This window comes from Balaenoptera acutorostrata, chromosome 11 (genome assembly GCF_949987535.1).
Source record: "Balaenoptera acutorostrata chromosome 11, mBalAcu1.1, whole genome shotgun sequence".
NCBI lineage: Eukaryota > Metazoa > Chordata > Mammalia > Artiodactyla > Balaenopteridae > Balaenoptera > Balaenoptera acutorostrata.
This window is the reverse complement of record NC_080074.1, coordinates 69610249-69632020: the sequence shown is the minus strand read 5'-3', so window position 1 is coordinate 69632020 and position 21772 is coordinate 69610249. Positions and strand designations below refer to the sequence as shown.

Here is a 21772-nt window from a genome sequence, read left to right as displayed (position 1 = left end):
TGCATTTAGAAAACAGAAGGAAATACACGTGTAAGAACACTGTAGGTGGAGGGAGCGTTGGTAAAGCACAAGTTAAAGGGGAAAGGAGACTCTTGTCAATTAGCATATGAAGCTCAGCACTTCTCTCTAACAATTTGGGTAAATGAAGGCAAAGTCAAGGCACAGCAAGCATATGCCTGTGGACCATGTGCATGTGTTTGTGTGTGTTTCCTAAGTACCCCTAATATATTCATCCAAGATGTACTTTTCCTAAGCCTTTAACACATTCTGAGGTAGAAACCAATTAAAAGATGTATCTGTGTATACGATTATCAGGCCAATCATACAGAGAGAAGCCTCCGCTGTGTCTCAGAGCTTGAGATGAAACCCTGGGGGAAGATCATTTAAGCACCAAGTAGCCCACTTCTAAAATCTGGGTAATCGGATGGCCAAGACGCAGGTTTCTCTCATTTGATTTTCAAGTTATTCTCAAGAAACATTGACCATAGATAAGCAGTCTATGATTTCTAGCAACAAGTGATAGAAAAATACACTTCCATTTCATACTTAAAACACTCCTGAGTGACTATTCTCTACAGAGACTTCAAAGTTGAAGACTTTTGTGATTCTTTACTTTCCCAAAACTTCAAAATTAATAAAGAAGATACTGAAGAGAAAATCATTCCCCAAGTAAGAGATTATAAAGTACAACGTGCTTCTGAATTTCTTTAATAAATTTCTCTGCAATCCTCAAAATGGATGTCTTACAATGCATCCAACAGCTGGGTGAATACATTCACAGTGGTATACACCCCCGCATGGTTGGTTAGATTTCAAGAGCTGAAACTTGACTGCCAGGGGTCAAATCCCATTTATTACCCTCAGTACCTTGGGCAAATCACCCTAACCATACTGGTCTGGGTCCCTTGTCTGAGTAACAAGAATCCTAATAATAATAGTCTCTATACTTCATAGGGTTATTGTCATGAGGATTAAATGAGTTAATCCACATTAAAGGCTTATTAGCAGTCTCCAGCACACAGAAAGGACCTGATAAATGTAAATGAGGTTAACGTTATACAAAGAAAAGAAACCGTATCATAAATCATTTTAAGACAGGTTTTAAAATTTAAATTGTTGTCGGCAGATCCCTGCCTCTGCTTCCCACAAAGAGGGACTGAGACAATCTTCTTCTGAGATGATTTTTGACCTTGTGATAAAGACATAAGCTAGCACACACCAAATCAAGTTCCATTCATACAAAATAATGCCCTGGTGTTGACAAAAACCATTATCATCTGAAATATTACCTTTGCTAAAACTCTAAACCCTCAAAGTCTATAGCTAAGAACGTAAGCAAATTAGAAGCTACTCTCTTTATGCAGCTTTCTCACTAACAAAATTCCACATCATGAACTTCTACTAATGTTTCTTGCTCACAGATTAATAACAACCTAGTTCAAAACCACATCATTTCCTTTTTCTGCCTCATTTCCTTCAAAGTGAAACATAATTTTTTCTTGGACCTGGAATAAAAAATTCTAGATGAACTAAGCAAATCGTTACCAGAAATGCAATTTTATAATAATACTATTTCAGAGTACTCAAAAAACATAAAACATCTGTGCTGATGTTTTTGTTAATACATAAAAAATAACCTAATATATACTGCATACCACCTAAATGGAAAATTGAGTCTATAACTAGAAGTGCAAACAGAAATCACTATAGATCTCATCAGTATCGGGTTTTGAAGCCCAGTTGGGAACATTTTAAGAACTGTGACACTTCTTTAAGTCTTGGCTGGAGGTCACAAACCGCTTGGCACAGATGTTTTGTTTGGCCAACACAGTATTTTAAAAATTATTAAACTCAAATATCTTTAGGTGAGTCATGCCCTCTATTTACCTGACAGGCCCTTAAAGGCATTTTATTTGGCAGACCCTGATTAAGGCCCATCCTTACAGAAAAGAGATCAAATGATAATCATTAGTTAAATGGGTCCCTCCCTCACTGATGGCCTGATAAAGTCCAGAGCCTTGGAAATTAAAGATACTAACAGTTACATTCAGAAATTCTTCTAGTTGCTTGTTGGATTAATTTTAAATATATACTTTCAGTGCATGTATCTAACAGTGGCTCATTTGATTAGGATCTCTGAGCTAAGTTGTTAAAAATCATTTACATCTGGATACTGAAAGAAACCAGAAAGTAGAGAGTTTTTAAAAAATGTTCTTTTGATATGAAAATTTGTACTGAAGTCCAAATTTCACATAATTTTCAAAAAATTAAAAACATTCAGTCATCGTTGGTTTTTCTTCATATAAAAGTGAATTTGCTCAATGCACTATTTAGAGAGAAACTAATTTCTACTAATGTATTTTGATGACTATTTATATATATACACATAGAGACACACGCATATATACACATATTCAGAGCAAGGACTGAGCTGACCATTATTCTCGTTCTTTTCAGTTCCATCGTACTTTCTGGGAGATTCTGTTCCACTTACAAATTAAGTCTGAGTCTAGGACCCAAATAAGAGAACACTGGAGAGGGTTTCCTAAAACATTAGTCCATGCTTCACTCCAAAGGTGTTAGGTTTTAGGCACTGATGAGATACAAGCTAGCAGGCTTAACAGTCCAAACATTAATAGTTAACTGTTCTTTATGTTAACGTGGCAGAATGCTTCCATTCACACTGAGCCAGTAAGTACACCCTTGTCTCTGGCATCCTCTTCAGAACACAAATACAAGGCACCTTGCAGTGACTTTGCTTCTGGGGCCAATGCCCCTGGACTCTCCAAGATTAGTCTCTCTGAAGGTACTGGTGAATTCTCCCTCCATCTTGGACTCGAGTGCTGTTGGGAGATTTCCCAGAGTGAAGGACATGGAGAAGGGAAACCCAGAGCAGATCGTGAGAGGGGGTCCTCTTGAAGGACTACTTCTTGGATGCACCTGTTGGAAAGCACTTCCTTTTCTTTGGAATTCCGCCATTTCATCCTTCTGTTCTGAAACCAGATTTTCACCTATTGAGAAAGTAATCGGACAAAATGATCACTGACATCACGTTACTTCACTTTGGCATTTTAAACTGTAATTTCTTCCACTGTGCCTTCCATAGAATACCTTATCCTGAGAGCCAGCCTAGCAAAGTCCTTGTGGCTTTTTACTTCAGAAATATCTGAGAAATTACTTTAGTACAGCATCTCCACACACTTATGAAACAAAACAACTGTGGTAAGCTGGTGACATCCTGAAAGTCAGACATCTTTCAAGACTGATTTAACTCTCTTCGATATTTTAAAACCTCATTTAGTCTGTGCTAAATTATTTATCCAAAGGAAATGTTATTGACTAGTAATAGCATCTGAGCGTTTATTTTGTGCCAGGTGTCAGGCCAGGCACTCATCGTGGATTATACAATTTGATCCTCACAATGACTGCAAGAAGTCCTTATTTCTTCACACATAAGAAAACTGAGGTTCAATGCAATGAACCAGTTCAAGGTCACATAGCTAGTAAAATAGAAGCATTTAGGCTAGAATCCGTGACAGTCCCACTCCAGCGCTGAGGCTCTTATAAACATTCAGACATCATCAGAAACTTCTGGAGACTAAATTAAGATTACGTTTTATAATGCTTGGATAAATTGCAAGCTTTATACAATGTCCAAGTTCTAGTACTTCCAGGATTTATCAAACTCGAAGAATTAGGCTCAATAAATAACAATTGATTGTAATTAACCTAAAAGTGCTTATGATGGTAGTTTCTAATTTGAGCCATACCTTCCCCCACCCCACTTGAGTCTCTCTTTACTACTAACCTCCCTCTGACTGTGTAGTCAACTGTGCCTGAGCACGAAACTTCACAACTGGTTTCCTGATAGCTTAAAAGCCAATCACATTGCTTTCCTGTGCATTACATTGCACCCTTTTTTAGTAGCTTTCTATTTTTAAAACAAAAACTGGAAAATTTTTACCTAAAGAAGTAATTATTAAAGTGTACCAACCAGATATTTCTCCCAATGAAGTAAAAAATTCTACCTGAGATGGTCTTTCCAGATCGGCAAAACAATTCTTTCATTCTTTCAACGTGATGGGCAATGTCCAAAATGGCTACAAAAGAAACCTACCACAGGCAGTTGAGTCCGAAAGACTGCCATCTCAGCTGTAATCCTGTGATTCAGGCTTTTCACAAGAAACCAGTCCTAATGCATACATAGCAGAGCATTTGCTTCTGTTCACAAACTCATTTATTATTTGCAGTAGGCATTTACTCCCAGAATGCCTGCCAACTATTTCTAACGGGTTTTCACCAAGACAGTTATTTGTTGCCATTAGTGATTTTTGCCTTTCTCATCACATTAATTATTTTCTTCTCCTCTTAGCTTTTCTGTATATCTAGAAATTTTTTGAGTAATATCTCAATTTAAAAAAATCATGAAAGGAGTTTCTTCCCAATCAGTGGTATTGGGACAAATGTACATATTTGGGAAAAATCATAAAATAAAATTTCTACCTCTCAACAAATACAAAAACAAATTCCAGATGGATTAAACAGCTAAACATAAATACAAAACTATAAAAATTCTAGAAGAAAATATAAGAGATGATCATTACATTCTTGGGCAGATGAATGTTTTCTTAAGCATGACATAAAAAAATAAGTCTACAAAGGGAAAACTAGATCTGACTACATTAAAAAAAGAGAAATTTTTGTACAAATAAAGATGCCACAAGCATATGAAAAAGCCACAAACTACCCAAAAGAATTAAAAGCAGGGACTCAAGGAGATATTTGTACACACAATGCTTACAGTAGCATTATTCATATTAGTTAAAAGGTGGAAGCAACCCAACCCAAGTGTCCACTGATGGATGAATGAATAAACAAAATGTGGTATATACATACAATTGAATATTATTCAGTCTTAAAAAGGAAGGAAATTCTGACACATGCTACACCATGGATGAAACTTGAAGACTAATTTATGCCTTGTGAGATATTCCAGTCACAGAAGGACAAATACAGTATGATTCCACTCGTATGAGGTGCCTGGAGTAGTCAAATTCACAGAGACAGAAAGTAGGATGGTGGTTGCCTCATGCCTGGGGGGAGGGAGGAATGGGGAGTCATTGTTTAACGGGTGCAGAGTTTCAGTTTCGAGAAATGAAAAAAGTTCTGGAGAGGCATGGTGGTGATGGTTGCATAACAAGGTGAATGTACTTAATGCCACTGAATCGTATACTTCAAAAAGGTTAAAATGGTAAGTTTTATGTTATGTGTATTTTACCACAATAAAAAAAAAGCCACAAACTTGGAGGGGATTTTTGTGACAGCTGTTAACAGGAAAATGTTACAAACCATAATATTCCAAATATTTTGATTAACAGCCAAAATAATTGCTGCATATCTATCAACAAAAAGACAATAGAAAAAAAAAATGGTGCAGCCATGAAAAGGTTAAATTCAGATGAAAAATGACCAGTAAAGTGATTAAAAGATTCCCAAGTTCTGATAATTAGGAAAAAATAACAAATACAACTGCCCATGAGGTTGGCAACATTTTCAAAAATTTAAATAGTGGAGGCATTGCAAAAAAAGGACTGTTTATTAGTAAGAGTAAAATTTGATATAATTCAATATCTTGATACAATATTTGGAAAGGAATTTTTAAATTGATCACAACTTAAAATGTACATAAACTTTAACTTATAAATCCGACTCCTAGTTCCCTATCTTACAGAAATATTTTTAAAGTGCATAAAGATATGCAACAGTAAAAACTAGGAAGTAACTTAAAGCTGAGGATGGCTAAGTGAATTACAGTATATCCATGTAATGGTCTGCTCTGAGACACTCACTAAAAAAGAATGAAGTAAATGTGTATGCAGACATGGAAGGATGTATCCCATGACATTTGAGTGGGGGAAAAAAAAGCAAAGTGCAAAACAATACTCATTGTCAGCAGCATTAATCATAATAGCCAAAAAATGGGAACAATCCAAACGCCCACCATTAGAATGGATAAACCCTGGTACACCATGTAATACTACACAGCAATGAATGTAAATGAGCTACTGCTACAACACAGCCACATGGATGAATCTTGCAAACATATGGTAAGTGAAAGAAGCCATAGAAAATGTACTGAGTGATCCTATCTATATAAAGCACAAAAACAGGCAAAACTAATCTATGCTGTTCAAAGTCAGGAAGGAGCAGGTATTGACTGGGAGAGGGCACGCAGGGGGCTCCTGGCCCGGTGGTAATGTTCTACCTCTTGAGCTGCGTGCTGGTTACACAAGTGATTTGTATTATCCTTCAGAAAATGTTAAAATATATGCGGAGTGTGATGCCATTTTTATTTAAAATTATATACACGATTCTAGGTCTCAGCTTCTTCATTTGTAAAACAGAAATAGCAAAAGTCGCTACTTTTATTATCTGTAAATAACATCAAATGTAAGGGCACAGAGTAGTCATTATGAAAGTATCTGTGTTTTTATACGTTTGTGCATATATGACACACATATAAGTTTATTTTAAAAATAATACATGATATGTCGATAAACTCAAACAAGAGCCATATATAAATGACAGTAGTAACCAGGGAGTTGGATTAGAAAGGGAACAGATATGTTTTCTTTTTTAACTTTACCAATCTCCCTTTTGTTTGAATTTACCGTAATAAATACCATGTAGTAACTGTGTAATTAGATATAGTGTACATGCAAATAAGAAAACGTTAAATTACTTCCGAGTTGTTCGCCAAATTCAATAAGGTAAAAAGCGTTCATTCCTGAGGCACTTGAATTTTAAAAACGATATAATTGACTATGTAAAACCATGTGCCTATGGAAAACAACTGGGAGATAACATACAAATATGGAAACAGTTGTTATCTCAGAGTGGAAGTATTATGGTCATGCCCTCATAAATATTCCTTAATAGGCTTGCTGCATTCCCTTTTCAACAGTTCATTGTAAAGAAGATGCTATGTACTATCACGGACTTTCACACTTTCTCAGAGCACTGTCAGATCAATCCTAGCCACTTTTTTTTTTTTTTTAATTAATTTATTAATTTATTTTTGGCTGTGTTGGGTCTTCGTTTCTGTGCGAGGGCTTTCTCTAGTTGTGGCAAGCGAGGGCCACTCTTCATCGCAGTGCGCGGGCCTCTCACTATCGCGGCCTCTCTTGTTGCGGAGCACAGGCTCCAGACGCGCAGGCTCAGTAGTTGTGGCTCACGGGCCTAGTTGCTCCACGGCATGTGGGATCTTCCCAGACCAGGGCTCGAACCCGTGTCCCCTGCATTAGCAGGCAGATTCTCAACCACTGCGCCACCAGGGAAGCCCCCTAGCCACTTTTGATCTTTTAACACCTACCTCAAGTTCCAACTCAACCAGAAGCCCCCAGCCTCCCAAACCTGCACACTTTCTCCCCTCTGACTCTGGTGTGTCTTATCCATACCAATGCGATGCAGGCCAGGCCCACTGAGCCCCCCACGTGATCCTCTCTCAGGCCCAGCAATTCCTCTGAGGATCAGGTAATTCCCATCACTAGACTCCCCAGGGGCACAGGAACCAGTTCTATGACCATCCTTTCCAGAGATGGGGATTAGTGTAAGGCTCCAGAGAGATACATAAGTTCTAGGAGAACCACTGATCTAGCTCCTTTATTTGGCAGTATATCTAACCTACCAGGGGCTGTTTCCTATATTAATGTCTTATATTGTTATCTAACTGTTCATGAGCTTCTGCTTTGTTTTCCCAGTTGGTTGTATAAATTCCTGGGGTGCAAGGAGTGTTATCTTAATCAGTATTTATCAATATTCCCTCTTACCTAGCACAGTGTCTTACACACAATAGACCATCAAGATATACCTATTGATTTGTCTGTCAGAGACACAAAATTGCTCTGTGACATAGACAGAATTCCTATATTTGAGCCTGTTTTTAAAGTGAGAAACTGAGGCACAGAGCAGTGAATTAAGGTTATGGGCTCATTAGTCCCACACACGAGGAAAGCACAGACTGGCTGATCTAGGCCAATTATCCTCTACCAAACCTCGTACTGCTTCCTACGACTATAAAAAGTCAGGGGACAGGGGGACAGATCACTTCCCTAGGGAAAGGAAGCAAGGTTAAGAAGGGTTTCATCCAAAAATAACTGGTCTAATAACATCCAAAGTTAGAAACCAGGTCATTTGTATTGAGGGAAGTATAGTAGAGCATGGTGGTTAACACAGAGCCTCTGCTAGCACTTTAATGCCTTTATGCTGATTCAAAAATTCCAGGTGGAAGGAGCCTTGCACCTGGAAAGTCAGTTTGACAAGCAGAGTACCTGCTGCATTTCAGTTGCTGCCATCCCTCTTAGCCAAATGCCCTTGTGCAGTGAACATCCTGCACAACTGTACATGGTGGCTCCAGGTTAAAGAGAATGCAAACTCCAGTCAGATTGCCTGGGGTGGGAGCCCAGTTCCAAAGCAGCTTCACTCTGTGACACTGGACCTCTGTTTACCTCTCTACATTTCCTCATCTAGAAAATGGGGATATTTCATATGGTGATTATAAGAAGGATTAAATAGGAAAATGCTAGTGCCTTATACTGTTAATTGTTTATAAGTAGGCCAATCTTTAAATGGAGTATGCTGCACTTCCCAAAAGGCCAGAAAGTCTCTTTCAAAATTATATGAAATATCATTGTACAAGAAAGGTTTGTAAAGGTTGCAAATGTTAAACTACTTGACTGTACTTGACATAGCCCACAGTGCAAAATAATGCAATCTATAAAGAGGTATTTATGAGTCACCCATTCATGCCTTGATTTTGGACTGGAAATGAAGAAAAAGACAGGAAAATTGGTTCCTGCTTTTGAAGGCAATTATGTAACCTGTTTCCCTGAAAACAGAGCAAACAATGTAATGATGTAGATGCCACAAGCCTTCGCTTTTCTCTTCATTTGGGAAGAATTAATCAGGCGAAAACCTAGACTTCTTCAGCAAAGGGACCGATTTCCAAATAGGAATTGTGACATATATTTCCACCCACTAAAAAAATTATGAAAGTCATTTCAATAATGCTTCAGGGTCCAGTGCTATGCCTACTACAACAAATAGTTACCAAACGAATGGATATCATTGGATTCCTTCAGAAATCAGGAGCAGTAGATATCTTCCTGCTCATTAGTACCTGTGATTCCTTTAGTCCCAAGTTGACGGCAAGTTTCTTTCGGTCTGTTTTGCTGATATATTTCTGCTTCTGAAACATTTTCTCCAGAGCCTTTCTCTGGTCCTCAGAAAAGACAGCTCTTCTTAAAATACCCCTCCGAGCTTTGGAATTAGATTCCTGTGTCAGAAGAGGAAGCACACTCTCTTCTCCTAGAGGGGAGAAAAGATACAAAAGGCCCCATTAGTTGTATGGAGAATTCCATCTGTCTTTTCCATGACAATATCCTCCTTCTCTGTACCATGGCCAAATTATCTCATCTCTGAACTCTGCACATTTAGAGAGCTTCTTAACCTTTTTTTGGTCATGGACTCCACTGAGAATCTGATAAATGTTCTTTGCTCCCCATTGGGAAAAAAAAGTACATATGCTTGCCTTCCCAATTTTGCATGCCATGTCAGAAAGTCCATGGTCCCAGGTTACAAAGCTCCAATGCAGAACTAGTAGGTGGTTTAAATACTTAATTTTTCTCTAATTCTTCATTTATTTATTCATTCATTTATTGTCTCAAACTGTTGAACACTTACCATATGCCAGGCACTCCTCTCAATACTACACACTGAGAAATAAGACATATGTTTTATCGTACTCATTACCTATAAAATCAAGTGGGAGGCATTTATTGAACCAGCATCACGAGTGTGATGAAGTATTCCTAAAGAGAGGGTGCACTGGGAGCACAGAACGATGGGCTTAATCTTCATCTGGGATGTCAGGGAAAGCTTGCAAGAGTCAGAGATGTTTAAACTGAGAAGGAAGGTTTGGAAGACCTCCAATCACCCCCTCCCTGATTCAGTTGATCATCAACCCCTTCAGGGCAGAGACATTTACTACTTTTTCTGCCTTTCTACGGCTAGCACAACACTGGTTCCCACCCTCTGTGAGTTTCATTCATCATTCGCTATTCATTTATTCAGCTTCCAAGCTGTGGTAGGAAGAATAATGTCCTTTCCAAAGATGCCCATGTCCTAATCCTCAGAGCCTGTGAACATATTACATTATATGGCAAGGGGTAATTAAGGTTGCAAATGGAATTACAGTTGCTAATCAGCTGAACTTGAGGTTAGGAGAGTATCCTGGAGTATCCAGGTAGGCCCAATGTAATCACAAGGGTCCTTATAACTGGAAGAGGGAGACCAAAAAAGGAAGTCATAGTGATAGTTTTGAAGATGCTACACTTCTTCCTTTGAAGATGGAGGAAGGGGCCATGAGCCAAGAAATGCACTAGAAACTGGAAAGGCAAGGAAACAGATTCTCCCCTAGAGCCTCCAGAAGAAATGTAGTCCTGCTGACACATTGATTTTAGTTCAGTGAGACCCATTTCAGGCTTCTGACCTCTATAACTGTACGATAATAAGCTTGTATTGTTTTAAGACATGAGGTTTGTGGACATTTGTTACAGCAGCAAGAGGACACTAATATGCTGGGTATCTGCTGAGGAAACCAGACAAACAGCACATGGTCCCTGCCCTCAAGGAGTTCACCTTCTCATGGGAGGTCCAATACATGAACATCACTCCAGAATACAGGCACCAGGGGAGCAGGGACTCCAGTTTATGACTGTATCTGGTATGCATTTTGGTGCTTAATAATTATTTCTAAATAAAGAAGCAAATGCATGTCTTCAGTACTGAAATAGAATGATCCCTACAATGCTCTGGCATCACAAAAAAGGAAGTGATGAGTTCGAGAAAATAGTTAGGTTGAGTCAAGTCTAAAAGGACAATTCAGTTCCAGAGAGAAAGAACCAAGGCCAATCCAGGCAGAGTGACTACCATGTCTCAAAGCACTAAAGCACAAAGGAATAAAGTCTCTCCAAGGAAAAGTAAGCAGTCTGCAAGGCCTTGGAAGGGCATGAAACAGATGCAAGCTGGCAACCGTATCCAGCCTGCAGATGGGCTTTGTTTAGAGTGTCGGTTAAAAATTCTGATTTAGTTGTTCACATTGAATAACTGGGAGGTTTCATATGAAGTCCAGGTTTCTAACATCTCTTCAAAGGTAACCACACTAGGCTCACCTTCCCATAAAGCAAAGAGCTACCATAGTGAGTGGCAGGTGCCCCCTTTAGATGGAGCATGTGGTCCCCAGCTTGCCATAGCCTCACCTAACTTGCTTCTTATCTGACAGGCTCTTGAAGACATCTAGACCCCTGGCACAGAGATTATGGAGTAGAATTGAGCCAGACCATAGAGGACTACAAGGGTTTGGAACATTACCCAATAGTTAGTGAAGACCAATAGAATATGTTTAAGCAGGGTGTGACATGATAATAATAAACCTACACTGAGCACTTCCTCTGTACTCATACTTACTACGTTAAGCCGCTGACATGCATTATTTCATTTAATCCTCCCAACCTATCTATGCCATGAATGCTACTATTATTCTTCCCATTTCACAGATGAATAGAAAGAAGCTTAGGTAGCTTACGGAACTTTGTCCAAGGTCACATGGCTAGGGCTTCAAACCCAGGAATACTGATTCCAAAACAAATGCTCTTAACCCTACACTGGACTGACACAATCTGACTTGTATTTTAGAAGAAAAATGTCAATAAACGGATAAATCTTGTCAATTTTACCCTGTAATATAATAGTTTCCCTTCCTATTTGTTTAAAAGATTGTAGACATCTCCCAGCTAGTCTCTCAGCTCTGGGTTGTGCCTCATTCTGATTCATCCTGACATTCCCAGAACTACTGGCCTCTCCCTCTTTCTTCCAGGTCTGTAACACCTGCATCTCCATAGAAATGCCAGAGCCCCTGGGATGTAATCAAGCCCAGTTCTTTACAAAAGTCTACTTTTACCGATGCCCTTCCCATTCATCCTCTCATGGGATCTTGGTTAATTCTCCATCTACAGAACCAATTATTTTTGCCTCTCTCACACCGAGGTCATATCTTGAAGTCAGGCTTTGGCACCTGGATTCACTATTTCTTTCTCAGAGATTTGAATAGTTTTATGCAATATTTGTCAATAATAACAATAGTATAAACATCTCAATATGTTCATATCTTTATAAATGCTTTTCTTCTCTGAACTATCCTCTGTACAGAGACCATGGAATTGGCCCTTCTGCATTATTTCAGATCACAGATTCATCTGTTGAGATGGTGTCTCTCTAGGAAGCCTCAGGACAAAAGTCTCTGGAGGATGGAAGAACTGGGTTTGGATCTCAGCACTTGGAGTGAGTTACTCTTTCAGTTTATTTTACAAAGTTTCTTTAAGGATTTGATGAAATAGCACAAAAAATTTCCAGTGCCTAGCCCACAATAAGGATCCCTCAAATCTATTTCACTTGCCCCTGTTGGATTTCATTTTATTCTTATAAGAATCATATGCCACAGACATCCTCTGTACAGACGAAGAAGTGTTCAGAGCAGTGAAGATCCAAAGCAGCACAAAGGACACAGATCTCAGGGGTAGCAAGACCTTCTGAATCCAAATTCTTGGCTGCTTCCTATGCTTCCCCACACTGTTTCTTGGTGGGTCAAGAATGGGAAGAAAGAAACATTTATAAGCATAGCCAGAGCTCCTGTCTGTGTCTATGGGCTTCTGCTCCCTGTCCTGGGTCAGTCTGTGAGCCTGGACCATACAGCATCTCCTATACAGCCTGCTAACAGCGTCCTCAGATTCCAGCATGCCCTTCTCACTTCATATTTTGATCTGGAATTCTTAATTTGTAACTGTATACGATCTACCATTATTACAGCCATATGTATTAAAAGTTAGGAAAGAAATATCCAAAGGTAAAGAAATGCATAAGCACATTATGCTATATCTACTAGGTGAAATTTTAAAGAACCACTAAAGATCAGGACTAGGAAGATCAGGCAGCAGCAAAACAAACAAACAAACAAACAAAAACCATTATAATATGTATGATATTTAAGATACATACTATGCTCACAACTAAGTAAAAATGCAGAGAAAAAAGACTGAAAGGCAATAAAAACCCCACTAAGATAGGCTACTGTTGTAGAGTTATGGACAAATAATTCACCTCCACTCTACATTTTAAGTCTGGCTCAGTTTTCTAAGGAAGACAAGCAAACGTTGTAGTAACCTTTTGGGGAGTAATCTGGCCAAGTGATTGAGTCGTCGCTGAGTGACAACTGAAAATGAATCCACTCCATCCTTCACGGATGCTCACAGCTGATAAGGAGAGGTCCAAGAAGAATAGAGACAGCCAGGGTACAAGTGAGATAAACACCCGCAGACCACCACATAGGAAGCTTTTAAGCACCAGATGAGAAGCCACTTAGTCTTGGAGGCCAACAGAGTGAGTCCTGAGAGAGAAGACCTGCCAGAAGACTAGCAATTCCTCTTGCTGGCAATCTTGACAAAGGCGGGCAGAGAGAGGAACTGACATTTGCAGACGCATGAGTGGGGTGAGGACAAGTGTGAAACGTGGTACATCTAGGAATCTCACACAGCTTGGAACTTCCAGACTGCAGGAGATGAGCGGGAAGAACACAGGACATTAGTTGGGAGGTAGATTAGGGCCAGGGGTGACTGAAACAAATCTAAGGGATAATTTGCCACAGAGGAAAGCCTTTCAAGGACTTGACCAGCTTAGTATTTTAGAAAGGCCAATAGTTTTTGAGCTAATACAACTTTTTACTTTTTAAAATAATTTTATTTTGTTCTTATTGAAGTATAGTTCATTTACAATGTTGTGTTAGTTTCAGGTGTACAGCACAGTGATTCAGTTATATATAGTCTTTTTCAGATTCTTTTCCCTTATAGGTTATTACAAAATACTGAGTATATATAGTTCCCTGTGCTATACAGTAGGTCCTTGTGGGTTATCTATTTTATAATATAACTTTTTAAATCTGTATAGAAATACAAACAAATTTTTGGACCAATAAAGCTAGTTTTTAAAAAAAAAAAATCTGCCTACATTTTTTTCTAAGCCGAGGTTTTATAAATAGGGATCATGATTTTACTCATTTTCACCCCTTCTTCACCAAGATCTACATGTTTACATAAAACAATGGGGTAACACATTTAAATGCCCCTAAGACTTTTAATAGGAACCTACAGGTTTTCCTATTGAGTTATGTTTAAGTGAAGAGAAAGAAGAGTCCCATCAAGGGGATCTACAGATAAATAATTCTCACCAACATGGTAAAAGCTAACATTGAAGGGTCATGCACACAAAGCAGACCGCAATCTCTGAAAGACACAGCTGGAGTGGTTGTGAGGGTCAGAGGGTTAACTCCTGGGTCTGATCTTCGGGATTCGGTGCCCTATAACAAACACGAATACAACCACTGAACAAGCAAAAACCATGGCAAAGATAAAGAATATTCCGTTCTTCCTTTCTTTGCTAGTTGCCTGGTTTCTCTTAGCATTGCTCTCAATACACAAATTGCGCTTGTTTTCATAAACGGATGTGGCTCAGTTTCCTACAAGAAGCATGTGACAAGATGTTACTTCTACCACTGATGCTCCTCTCCTTGTCCCCCCCATGAGCCTTCTGTGGGCTGTCTCTGGATCTAACCATAAACTACTGATGAGCCTACACCATCTTCCTACCTTCTAAATCTAGGAATATGGGCTCAGTTACACCTGCAAAACAAACATAGTGACTTCAAGAACTTGTTGGTAATTCAAACATCTCTCAGAAGCTACTGAAAAGTTGTAAGCAACAAATACCTCTGATTATTCCTAAATTCAAGGCAAAAGTCTGATTTATATGGAAACTTACAGGGGACAAAAGTAAATAAATAAATAATATAAAAATAACAATGAACAGGGACAGAGTTTAAGGCATGCAGTAGAAAAGACACTTTAAAATCCAGGGCCACCAATTCAAGGTGCTATAGGCTCTGCTAATTTGCGAATATCATTATTTTATAATGTGGCTTCCATATATATTTGGGGCTCAACGTGTGCTGATGTATGTGCCAACGACAGGCAGCATGGCATGAAATCTTTACCATAATCCCCAGAGGTACATATTATCATCCCCATTTTCCACAGGAAGAAACTGAGGCTCTGGAAAGATAAGTTGTGCAGTTGAGGTCATACACCCAAGCAGAGTGAGGCCAATCAATGCTCTTTAAAATTATACCAAAGATTGTCAAAATTACCAAGGTGCCGGGAAAGAGGTCGGGAGGTGGGGAGAGTCATTAAAATGGCAGAATGACCTAGTATAGAAAAGTTTACAAAGGCCTAATTCCCTGCATCCTGAGACAGCCCCCATGTACCACAACCCCCTGGGAATCCCTGTGTGCAGTGAGCCTTGTGAAGGGCATTTGGAACGGAGGTGTGCTGTGTGTGAATGATACAGTACGGGGTGGGGGGCAGCGAAGAGCAACAGAGAAACACAGCAGTAGACAGGCCTCTATCTACCCCAGGGTAGGCTACTACTACTACTTAATGAACATTTGGGGAGAAAGGGAACCCCATTCCAGGAACGACCCTCGAATACTTTCACTGCCTCTGTGGAACTGCTGAATAGAGCCATCAACTTGGAAAATCTATTGTCTTCGAGTCTCTGACTCCTTTAAACTTTCTTCCTGGTTGACCAAGTGTCATTTATCTCCCTTCACTATTGAGAAGTCAAAACCTATGTTCAACTTATCACACAAACACAATTATGTTTTCACCACAATAATTAGGCTTCTTTCTCTGTTAGCACAAAATGCTGCATCCCTCTGAAAATCTTAGAGTTCTAAAGATAAATCCTTATAAAAGAAGCTCTCAGGCAGCCTTTTATGGATTTCCATAGGTCTTGATCAGTTCCCTAAGCCCACTCACTGCTCCAGCTGAGAGCAGGAAATATCCAGGTCAGGTGGTAAGAAGACCCATCAGAGCACTGCCACCTTTGACAGTGTCACTCATAGGACGAACCTACAGTAATAAAAATAAGGTCCTTTCCCTGCTGCCTTCAACAAAATCCTAAATTCAAATTTGGAGAGTATTCTATGTTCTTTTAAGTTTTAATGAGAAAGGGAAGATAATAAAATGATCTCAAAATGCAGAATCTAAGTTCACGTCCCAAGAAAAAGGGAGAGCAATTTATCCCAGAAGAATATTTCCTCACTCATATTTTTATAATGCTGCTCCAAATTTAAACTTTGTCTTTTAATGCATAAAATTCTTGAAAGGTCAAACTCAAGTTGGGTACTCAAAGACAAAACGAAATAATTATCTCATTAATTCAATTAGCTATTCTACAAAATTAAGACTCCTATACATTTTCATGTAGTCTTTTTCTTAAGGTCATTCTCTGCATAACTTCTACAACTCTCCATCTCATTTTAGGAAGTATGTTATTTCGAAAAGAACCTTATGGATATACTATCAAAGATTTTCCTTACACTGCTTTGGGGGAGAGAAGAACTTTTACCACTGCCTTTAAATTTTTCCCCACTGTAAGGATTGTGCTTAAATAGCCTATTAAACTATTTATTATATGTGAGAAGGGCACCAGATGAATGATTGTTTCCACACTGCCACAAGTAAATCATAAATCTAAAAGGTTAACAAGAAAAACTAAATCAATTTTAAACAAGTGAATCATGTAAACAGTCAAAATGATATTTCACTTGCTAGCTAAGAATGTGTTGCTCTAATCCTACACTTTTTAGAAAGAGTGAAGTCAATATTGTGAAACAATGATGAGGGCCATTGATTTCATCTATTAAAATTTTTAGTATAAACCATAATTTTGGCTATCCGAACTGAAATACAAAATTACTTCAACAGTTCATTTTCCTTCTTTCGTACAAATGCAAAAAAACTTAAATGCTTGGGCATAAAATCATTCTTATTATTAAAAAAAAAGAAGAAAAGAAAATCTAGTAAATGCCTTAAATTAAAAAGCTTACCAGGCAGTTGTAAGTCTTATTAACTGTTCCTTGGTATCATGATTATTTATGTAATATTCTTAATTGAAAGCCTAAATCCACCATTTCATTATTATTTGCTGCCAATACAGTGAACATCACAAATAAGAAAATAAGAAATTCATTCAGATTTATCACTAATGAGACACCAACATTTATTAAGAACACTTGTGGCATCTCTATGCTGTTTTATTTTATTTATTTATTTATTTTTTCTAGTGTTTTTTTTTTAAACATCTTTATTGGAGTATAATTGCTTTACAATGTTGCATTAGTTTCTGCTGTGTAACAAAGTGAATCAACTATATGCATACGTATATCCCCATATCCCCGCTCCCTTGCGTCTCCCTCCTACCCTCCCTATCCCACCCCTCTAGGTGTTCACAAAGCACAGAGCTCATCTCCCTGTGCTATGCGGCTGCTTCCCACTAGCTATGTATTTTACATTTGGTAGTGTATATATGTCAATGTACCCTCTCACTTCGTCCCAGCTTACCCTTCCCCCTCTGCATGTCAAGTCCATTCTCTATATCTGTGTCTTTACTCCTGTCCTGCCCCTAGGTTCATCAGAACCTTTTTTATTTTCTTTAGATTCCATATATATGTGTTAATATACAGTATTTGTTTTTCTCTTTCTGACTTACTTCACTCTGTATGACAGACTCTACATCCATCCACCACACTACAAATAACTCAATTTTGTTTCCTTTTATGGCTGAGTAATATTCCATTGTATATATGTGCTCTTTATCCATTCACCTGTTGATGGACACTTTGGTTGCTTCCATGTCCTGGCTATTGTAAATAGTGATGCAATGAACATTGCAGTACATGACTCTTTTTGAATTACGGTTTTCTCAGAGTATATGCCCAGTAGTGGGATTGCTGTGTTGTATGGTAGTTCTATTTTTAGTTTTTTAAGGAACCTCCATACTGTTCTCCATAGTGGCTGTATCAATTTACATTCACACCAACAGTACAAGAGGGTTCCCTTTTCTCCACACCCTCTCCAGCATTGTTTGTAGATTTTTTGATGATGGCCATTCTGACCAGTGTGAAGTGATACCTCATTGTAGTTTCCATTTGCATTTCTCTAATGACTGTGATGTTGAGCAGCTTTTCATGTGTTTGTTGGTAATCTGTATATCTTCTTTGGAGAAATGTCTATTTAGGTCTTCTGCCCATTTTTGGATTGGGCTGTTTGTTTTTTTGATATTGAGCTGCATAAGCTGATTGTACATTTTGGAGATTAATCCTTTGTCCGTTGATTCATTGGCAAATATTTTCTCCCATTCTGAGGGTTGTCTTTTCGTCTTCTTTATGGTTTCCTTTGCTATGCAAAAGCTTTTACATTTCATTAGGTCCCATTTGTTTATTTTTGTGTTTATTTCCATTTCTCTAGCAGGTGGGTCAAAAAGGATCTTGCTGTGATTTATGTCATAGAGTGTTCTGTCTATGTTTTCCTCTAAGAGTTTGACGGTGTCTGGCCTTACATTTAGGTCTTTAATCCATTTTGAGTTTACTTTTGTGTATGGTGTTAGGAAGTGTTCTAATTTCACTCTTTTACATGTAGCTGTCCAGTTTACCCAGCACCACTTATTGAAGAGGCTATCTTTTCTCCATTGTATACTCTTGCCTCCTTTATCAAAGATAAGGTGACCATATGTGCATGGGTTTATCTCTGGGCTTTCTATCCTGTTCCATTGATCTATATTTCTGTTTTTGTGCTAGTACCATACTGTCTTGATTACTGTAGCTTCGTAGTATAGTCTGAAGTCCAGGAGCCTGATTCCTCCAGCTCCATTTTTCTTTCTCAAGATTGCTTTGGCTATTCGGGGTCTTTTGTGTTTCCATACAAATTGTATAATTTTTTCTTCTAGTTCTGTGAAAAATGCCTTGGTATTTTGATAAGGATTGCACTGAATCTGTAGATTGCTTTGGGTAGGATAGTCATTTTCACAGTGTTGATTCTTCCAATCCAAGAACATGGTATATCTCTCCATCTGTTTGTATCACCTTTAATTTCTTTCATCAGTGTCTTATAATTTTGCATACAGGTCTTTTCTCTCCCTAGGTAGGTTTATTCCAAGGTATTTTATTATTTTTGTTGCAATGGTAAATGGGAGTGTTTCCTTAATTTCTCTTTCAGATTTTTCATCATTAATGTATAGGAATGCAAAAGATTTCTGTGCTTTAATTGTGTATCCTGCTACTCTCCCACATTCATTGATTAGCTCTAGTAGTTTTCTGGTAACATCTTTAGGATTCTCTATGTATAGTATCATGTCATCTGAAAACAGTGACAGTTTTACTTCTTCTTTTCCAATTTGGATTCCTTTTATTTCTTTTTCTTCTCTGATTGCTGTGGCTAAAACTTCCAAAACTATGTTGAATAACAGTGGTGAGAGTGGGCAACCTTGTCTTGTTCCTGATCTTAGAGGAAGTGGTTTCAGTTTTTCACCATTGAGAACGATGTTGGCTGTGTGTTTGTCATATATGGCCTTTATTATGTTGAGGTAGGGTCCCTCTATGCCTACTTTCTGGAGGGTTATCATAAATGGGTGTTGAATTTTGTCAAAAGCCTTTTCTGCATCTATTGAGATTATCATACGATTTTTATCGTTCAATGTGTTAATATGGTGTATCACACTGATTGATTTGCATATATTGAAGAATCCTTTCATCTCTGGGAAAAACCCCACTTGATCATGGTATATGATCCTTTTAATGTGCTGTTGGATTCTGATTGTTAGCATTTTGTTGAGGACTTTTGCATCTATGCTCATCAGAGATATTGGCCTGTAGTTTTCTTTGTTTGTGACATCTTTGTCTTGTTTTGGTATCAGGGTGATGGTGGCCTCGAAGAATGAGTTTGGGAGTGTTCCTCCCTCTGCTATATTTTGGAAGAGTTTGAGAAGGATAGGTGTTAACTCTTCTCTAAATGTTTGATAGAATTCACCTGTGAATCCATCTGGTCCTGGGTTTTTGTTTGTTGGAGATTTTTAATCACAGCCTCAATTTCAGTGCTTGTGATTGGTCTGTTTATATTTTCTATTTCTTCCTGTTTCAGTTTCAGAAGGTTGTGTTTTTATACAAATTTGTCCATTTCTTCCAGGTTGTGCATTTTACTGGCATATAGTTGCTTCTAGTAATCTCTCATGATCCCTTATACTTCTGCAGTGTCAGCTGTTACTTCTTTTTCATTTCTAATTCTGTTGATTTGAGTCTTCCCCTTTTTTTTCTTGATGAGTCTGGCTAATGGTTTATCAATTTTGTTTATCTTCTCAAAGAACCAGCTTTTAGTTTTATTGATTTTTTTTTTAAACTTTGGGTTTATTTATTTATTTATTTATTTATTTATGGCTGTGTTGGGTCTTTGTTTCTGTGCGAGGGCTTTCTCTAGTTGCGGCAAGTGGGGGTCACTCTTCATCGCGGTGTGTGGGCCTCTCATTATTGCGGCCTCTCTTCTTGCGGAGCACAGGCTCCAGACGCGCAGGCTCAGTAATTGTGGCTCACAGGCCTAGTTGCTCCGCGGCATGTGGGATCTTCCCAGACCAGGGCTTGAACCCGTGTCCCCTGCATTGGCAGGCAGATTCTCAGCCACTGCGCCACCAGGGAAGCCCCAGTTTTATTGATCTTTGGTATTGTTTTATTCATTTCTTTTTCATTTATTTCTGATCTTTCTGATTTCTTTCCTTCTGCTAACTTTGGGTATTTTTTGTTCTTCTTGCTTTAATTGCTTTAGGTGTAAGGTTAGTTTGTTCATTTGAGATTTTTCTTGTTTCCTGAAGTTTGCTATAAACTTCCCTCTTAGAACTGCTTTTCTTGCATCCCACAGGTTTTGGGTCATCCTGTTTTCATTGTCATTTGTTTCTAGGTATTTTTTGATTTCCTGTTTGATTTCTTCAGTGATCTCTTAGTTATTTAGTAGCATATTGTTTAGCCTCCATGTGTTTGTATTTTTTAGGTTTTTTCCTGTAATTGATATTTAGTCTCATAGTGTTGGGGTCGGAAAAGATACTTGATATGATTTCAATTTTCTGAAGTTTACCGAGGCTTGATTTGTGACCCAAGATATGGTCTATCATGGAGAGTGTTCCATGAGCACTTGAGAAGAAAGTGTATTCTGTTGTTTTTGGATGGAATGCCCTATAAATATCAATGAAGTCCATCTTGTTTAATGTATCATTTAAAGCTTGTGTTTCCTTATTTATTTTCATTTTGGATGAACTGTCCATTGGTGAATGTGGGGTGTTAAAAGTCCCCTACTATGACTGTGTTACTGTCAATTTCCCCTTTTATGGCTGTTAGCATTTGTCTTATGTATTGAGGTGCTCTTATATTGGGTGCATAAATATTTACAATTGTTTTATCTTCTTATTGGATTGATCCCTTGATCATTATGTAGTGTCCTTCTTTGTCTCTTGTAATAGTCTTTATTTTAAAGTCTATTTTGTCTGATATGAGAATTGCTACTCCAGCTTTCTTGTGATTTCCACTTGCATGGAATATCTTTTCCCATCCCCTCACTTTCAGTCTGTATATGTCCTTAAGTCTGAAGTGGGTCTCTTGTAGACAGCATATATATGCATCTTGTTTTTGTATCTATTCAGCCAGTCTATGTCTTTTAGTTGGAGCATTTAATCCATTTACATTTAAGGTAATTATCGATATGTATGTTCCTATTACCATTTTCTT

At 38.2% G+C, this 21772-nt stretch overlaps 1 protein-coding gene across 1 annotated transcript in view; it reads right to left on the bottom strand.

The window, feature by feature from the left end:
- Nucleotides 1-606: 606 nt before the first annotated feature.
- DBX2 (developing brain homeobox 2) overlaps nucleotides 607-21772 on the bottom strand; it is a 41994-nt gene continuing 20828 nt past the window's right edge. Inside the window, exons 3-4 of the mRNA XM_007179222.3 lie at nucleotides 9179-9366; nucleotides 607-3011 (exon numbers count right to left, since the gene is read on the bottom strand). Of these exons, the coding sequence (XP_007179284.1) occupies nucleotides 2679-3011; nucleotides 9179-9366 (521 nt within the window). The 3' untranslated portion in view covers nucleotides 607-2678. The remainder of the gene's footprint in view (nucleotides 3012-9178; nucleotides 9367-21772) is intronic.